At 41.7% G+C, this 6507-nt stretch overlaps 2 protein-coding genes across 2 annotated transcripts; both read right to left on the bottom strand.

Annotated features, from left to right (window-relative positions):
* Positions 1-2928: 2928 nt before the first annotated feature.
* LOC107759327 (uncharacterized) lies at positions 2929-3648 on the bottom strand. The gene has a single exon (XM_016577219.2). The coding sequence runs from the start codon at positions 3646-3648 to the stop codon at positions 2929-2931; it is 720 nt and encodes a 239-aa protein (XP_016432705.2).
* An 18-nt stretch (positions 3649-3666) lies between these two features.
* On the bottom strand, positions 3667-4257 carry LOC142178595 (uncharacterized). The gene has a single exon (XM_075248449.1). It carries the CDS (start codon positions 4255-4257, stop codon positions 3667-3669), a length of 591 nt encoding a protein of 196 aa, XP_075104550.1.
* Positions 4258-6507: the final 2250 nt, after the last annotated feature.

The raw sequence follows: 6507 nt of genomic DNA, 5'->3' as shown, positions 1-6507 counted from the left end.
ATCTGGCTTTAAGAAGACTTTGCAAGGCAAAGGCTAGCCTGTGCCTTTTTGTGATCTTGTAAGCTCAAATCCTTCCCTGCTAGAACCTTTAATGTAGACATCATTCAAAACATTGCTAAACCATCCTCAGATTGAGCTTGAAAGCATGCTAATACCACTAAGAAATGATTCAACAATATCTAAAAATACCATATGATGGGTTCAGCATCTTCCTTAGCATTTGGACATATCAGTTTGTTCAGAGTCCAATCTTGTGAAGCCATCAGTCTAGGGTTCTTCTCTTTGCTATCCTAATCCTAAGGTTAGGTGATTGAGATTTGTCTAGATTGATCAACCTCCTCCCTGCACTAGGCAGTTCAGAGAATGAATGAAACTCAGATGTACCTGCAAAAGAGAACACAATGTTAGCTATAAAATCCGCCACTGAGTTGCCTTCTCTGAACACATTTTGAAAGATCACATTGAACTTGTCCTTCATCTCTATAATTTTCTTCACATCCTGTGCAATTACCCAAGGAGGATCTCATTCCCCTTTTATCACCTTCTTCATCACCAATGAATCAGTCTCCAGTATGAGATACACCACATCACCTTTATCATCCCTCACACAAAATCCTAAGGAGCTAGGTCCAGGATTGCCCTTTGAAGCTCCATCAATATTACATTTGTACCAACCATGACAAGGAAGCTGCCATGTTACTCTTGTAGTGATCAATATAGGTTTATATCCTTCAAAGTATTGAATCATGTCTGGCCATAACAATAGAATATTAGGGATCCAAGCATACCTCACCCTTCCTAGTTGATGCAATGTCATATTTATCTCATGAATCAACCTATTTGTGGACACTGAACCACCATGTTTACCTGCATTTCTTCTCTTCCACAGCTCCCAAGTGATGATAGCTGGTACTGCTTGAAATAATGGCTTTAATTTCGGACAACACTGAGCATACCACCAATGCCTTATAATCTGCTTCAATTGAATCAATTGCACAGAAATTCCAGCAGCCCCCATGAACAAGTTCCATACCTTAGAGGCAGTAGGACTTGTGACAAATATATGCTCAATGGATTCCTCTTGGGGCTGCTGACAACACCAACACCTAGACATCACCATTTGCCCTTGCCTCCTCCGCATGTCATCGGTGGCTATTTTCTGCCTCCACAATCTCCAGAAGAAGAAGGATATCTTGAATGACAAACCTTTAATCCACATTAACTTGAATTCCTGATTAGGATCTGCCATATGCGTTAGTATTTGCCAAGCACTGCTAATACTGAACTTGCCTGAAGGAGTTGGCATCCAGTATGGCTTATCCCAATATCCCTCACTGACTTCATAGTGCACATTTAGTCTTATATGTTCTGCAATTTACTCATTCAAAGTTTGATCTAGCAGTTGATCATCCCATGTTTCCCCTTGTCGCAGTTCTGCCACCTCCTGAAGACCTTCATTGATTGGAAAGTCTTCAGGCAATACATGATAAAGTGCACCCAATCTAGTCCAATTTTCATGCCAAATATTAGTTGTTCCACTCTTCAATTCCCACACGATCTCATGTTCTACTTCTTCCCTAACATTCAGTATTTGTCTCCAAACATGAGACCCTCCCCTAAAATGCGTCACAGTTGGTGGCTCCTTCTTGCAATACTTATTCCATATGAAATTAGACCACAAAGATTTTGTGGTCCTAAACCTCCACTATAGTTTAGCAAACAGTGCCCTTGAGACATCATTTAAGGACCTAAAACCTATCCCCCCTTCCTCTTTAGGAAGGCAAAGATTTTTTCATGAAGCCCAGTGTCTGCTTCTCCCTTCTTCCTTTGTGCTCCAAAAGAACCTAGCAAAAGTCTTATGTAGATGCCCCAGGATGCTGTTTGGTGGATCAAGGACTGATAACATGTGAACTGGCATACTTTGCAACACACTAGAGATAAGTGTTGCCTTTCCTCTAAATGACAGCAGTTTTCCTTTCCATGAATGCAATTTAGCCTTCACCTTCTTGATAAGCTCCTCATAATAGTCCTTTCTCCTTCTAGTGTAAAAAATAGGACACCCTAGATATGTAAAGGGGAATTTACCTCTTGCGAATCCTGTAATAACTCCAACTGCCTGACACAATCCATTAGCAACCTTTGAATACATGTAGTATGAACTCTTATCTTTGTTGATCATCTGACCTGATATCTTCTCATAGCTCCCCAACACTGCCATAATCTTGTTCAAAGAGGGAGGATGAGCAGATGCAAAGATTATCGTATCATCAGCATACGCCATGTGGTTTAAAGAATCAGACCACTTAGGCATTCCAAATTCCACAAATGACTTGTCTTCAAAAAGCTTATTCAAAGACCTGGAAAGTACCTCAGCTGACAAAATGAACAATGCTGGAGATAGGGGATCCCCTTGTTTCACACCCCTTGTCGACTTAAAGAACCCTGAGGACTGCTCATTCACCAATACTGAATACCAGTTATTTGACATCAAGTTCCACACCATGTTGATGAAGTGTTCAGAAAATCCCATCTTCCTTAGCACATGCAATAAGTACTTCCATGAGACCCGATCATAGGCCTTAGCCATATCACAATTGATCACCACATTAGCTGGCTTTCCCCTTAACCTTATGTCAGTGACAATTTCTTGAGTCAATAAGATGTTCTCAAATATACTCCTACCCTTTACAAATCCGGATTGATTAGGAGCTATTAGAGATGGCAAAAAATCTCCAATCTGTCATGTAACACCCTAGACTAAACCTTGTTAATGAAGTTACTCAAACTAATAGGTCTTAAGTTAGAGAAGGTCCCGACTCTAGGTTTCTTGGGCAGCAACACTAGATTGGTGTGAGTGATGGATTTAGGCAATGCAGCTCCTCCATAGAAGTGTAGCACCATGTTGTGTATATCAGCACCAATAACATCCTAGCATGTTTGATAAAACAAGCCAGTGAATCCATCAGGGCCACTAGCACTCTCCCCACTAAGCTCAAAAACTGCTGCCCTTACTTCTTCAATTGTTGGCAATCTGCTAAGTTCCAAATTCTGATCCATAGTGACCATTGAAGGTACATTATTGAGTAAGGGAAATTCAGAAGCATCACCTTCATTTGTGAACTGTTTTTGATAGAAGTCCACTGCAGTTGTAGCCAATTGCTCCTGGTCTTCAATCCATACCCCACTGCCACTTTTGATCCTCTTCAGTTGCAATTTCTTTCTTTTGCCATTGACATGGTTGTGAAAGAAACTTGTATTCCTATCTCCTTCAGCAAACAAATTCATCCCAGCTTTTTGCTTCCAATACTGCTCCTCAATATTCAAGTATTTCTTCAATTCAAATTGAGCCTTTTGAAGCACAATCCTATTCTCAGTTGTAGGCTCTTCTTCAAACAACATCTTCTTCACCCTAACAATGTCCTCCAAAATAGCCAATTGCTTGAAGATATCACCAAATGTTTCCCTATTCCATTTTGAGAGTGCTGCCTTCACCCTCTGGATATACTGCTTGAACATCAAAAACGGATCCCCTATGAAATCAGCTTCCCAATTCTGCCTCACCACATCCATAAATGTAGCATGCTTTGTCCAAAAGTTCAAGAATCTGAAAGGCTTGACAAACTTGGTTGTGTGCACCCCACATGTCATTAGCAATGGTGCATGATCTCATCCAGTTCTGATTAGATGCTCAACTTCAATAGTTGGCAACATGTTCTGAAATGGCAAATTCACAAAGATCCTATCCAATCTCTTGAATATACACTCAGCATTGGATCTCCCATTCCACCATGTGAATGGACTTCCTTTGTAGCCTTGCTCAAACAAACCACAAGAGTTTACACAAAATGCAAAATCCCCATATTCAGGAGGGTGTACTGGAAGTACCCCTATTTTCTCATCTTCATGCAATAACACATTGAAATCCCCTCCTACCAACCATGGTAATTCCATATCACTTGCTAAATAATACAAGTGATCCCACAAATCTAACCTCTCAATTGCTGAACATTTTGCATAAACAAATGTCATCATCATGTGCTGCCCCAGGTCATGGTGAAACACTCTCACAGTCACCTGTTGCTCAGTATCCTCCACTAATTCCCAGTCCACCACTGCATCGAAGAACAACCATATTTGCCCATTAATATTTGTATAAGCAATCTCCATATTCAACCTCCTTTTATATCTCTCAATGAGTCCCTTCTTTTGAAAAGGTTCCATCAATGCAACTACACAGAAATTATGCTCCCTATTCATATTGATCACCCTAGGAAAGGCATGTTGTGTAGTCACAGACTTTATGTTCCATATTAATGTTTTGATCATCATCTAGATAGAAACGCTGCCCTCCTGGGTATTATTCTTGAGGGTTGTGGTGGATCTTTACTCTGATTCTTCTTAGTTTTTTTTTACCTCCTTTAGCACTAGTTGTGGGTGAAAAATCCCCTTCCCTAGCCACTTGTTAGAAGTTTTCGGCAGTTGATTCATCATCTCCTTCATCCTCCATTGGATTTTGTCTCAATAAGTCTTCATCAATTGGTGTCACATTGTGTGTAACTAAATCATGTAAATGTTGTAGAGGAGTCTTAGTTAGAACATTAAGATGTAGTTGCATGGTTTGATCAGTGCCAGATTCCATAGGCACTTCCTCTATTTCCCCAGATGCTCTTGGAACAATTGCCCGCTCATCAACCTGTTCATACTCCTTGAATTGTAGTTCATGGACATATGCCGGAACACCATCTACATAGGCCAAAATCTCTCAAGTGGCTCTAAGGTTGGGGTTTACTGTAGCTGCCTCATCAGGTGAACCTGGTTTTAGGCCTAGCGTCGCCAGCCTATCGCCAGGTGAGCCTGGCTTTAGACCCGGCGTCGCCAGCCTATCGCCAAGTGAGCCTAGCTTTAGGCCCGGCATCGCCAGCCTATCGCCAGGTGAGCCTGGCTTTAGGCCTGGCGTCGCCAGCCTATCGCCCAGTGAGCCTGGCTTTAGGACTGGCATCGCCAGCCTATCGCCAGGTGAGCTTGGATTGTTGTCCTTCTTCACCTTGTCTTCTATTGTCTTTGTTTTGCCTAGCTGATCATTCTTAACCTCAACTGCATCGCTCCATAAGAACTTTGTAGAGTTTACCTCATCAAGATCCTCCATCCGCTCAGAATCTTTAAAAGTTTGAGATGGAATCGCATGACAAGATTGGTTTGTGGTCACATTGAGTTGTTTTAGCTCCTCTTTGCTAGTCCCAAACCTTCTATGAACCCAGTCGATTGTGGACTGAACCCCAGAAGGAGTAGGACCATCTTTAGAACTGAGGACTGGTTTTTCCCCCACCAAAATCAGTTGGTTGTTCTCGTTTATATCACTTTGTTCCTCCTCTAATACTACAAATTTATTCCTTGTTTGAACCTTGTTTGTCTGATCTTCTTCGACCTCCATCAGTGCAAAGTTATTGTGCACCGGCTGTACACTAGCATTCACTGGCATGATTGCATTGCCAGTTTGCCCTTGTACCTGGGTTTTGTTATTTTTATTGGTTCCCCGATTATCCCGAACTTCCTTCCACTACGCACCTACGTTTCCGACTACTTTTCCACTCGTGAGAATCATTAAAGGGGTAATGTGATTTTTGGTTTTTCCTTGTTGATCAGCAGCACAATTCCAGTTGTTCAACTCAGCAAGATCATTCCTTTTCTTGCTGCTTCGATTCTCAATAAGCTTGGGGTGCAAATGCCAACATTCAATTTCATCATGTCCTTGTAGTTTACACTCCTTACAATATTTTGGTAGCATGTCATACTGAATTCTCACCCATTCTGTTTGAACACCACCAGAAGCTTCATCATCAATATCCAATCGCACCCTTTTAGGTAGTTCGGCCAACAAATCGACAAGAACTTTTACTCTTGCGCAACTCGGCCTAGTTTTATTTGCAGTTGCCGCGTCAAGACACACTGGCCTTCCCACAGCTGTAGCCAAAGAAAACAGAGTTTCCTTTACAAAAAAGGTAGGCAGCAGTCCAGGAAAAGAAATCCACTCCATCGCCATCGGAGTTTCTTCACCCGCCTTAAATTTTGCATCGTAGATAAGAGTACGCAATTGGTATCCGTGCCCATCTTTGGCTTTGATGTAGTACGTACTCTTCAATGTGAAATCGAGGAAATCTTGCCATAGAGTTAATCTAATTAACACATGACGATCTCTAAGGAATCCGATATTAGACTCACCTTTGATACCACATTGAGTTGGAATTATTCGGCGAAGCTCGTGAATCTCCGGAGAACCATATGAAAGCTTGCCAACGACAGCATATTGGAGGCCTTCAATCACATTCATTCTATCTACTTCTGCCTGTGTGAATTTAACCACTGGTTAGCCATTCAAATACACTGCTCGTCGCAGTGGAGTGGGTTGAATTGAGGTTGCAGCAGTAGCCATCGCTGGAGGATTTAAAGAATTTGGTTTCAAAATCTTCGAGTAATCTAGAGGGGTTGGGGTTGTATGTTGTTGTGCAA

The sequence above is a fragment of the Nicotiana tabacum genome, chromosome 24, assembly GCF_000715075.1.
Source record: "Nicotiana tabacum cultivar K326 chromosome 24, ASM71507v2, whole genome shotgun sequence".
Lineage (NCBI taxonomy): Eukaryota > Viridiplantae > Streptophyta > Magnoliopsida > Solanales > Solanaceae > Nicotiana > Nicotiana tabacum.
The sequence above is the reverse complement of the archived record's forward strand: the minus strand, read 5'-3'. Positions and strand labels throughout refer to the sequence as shown.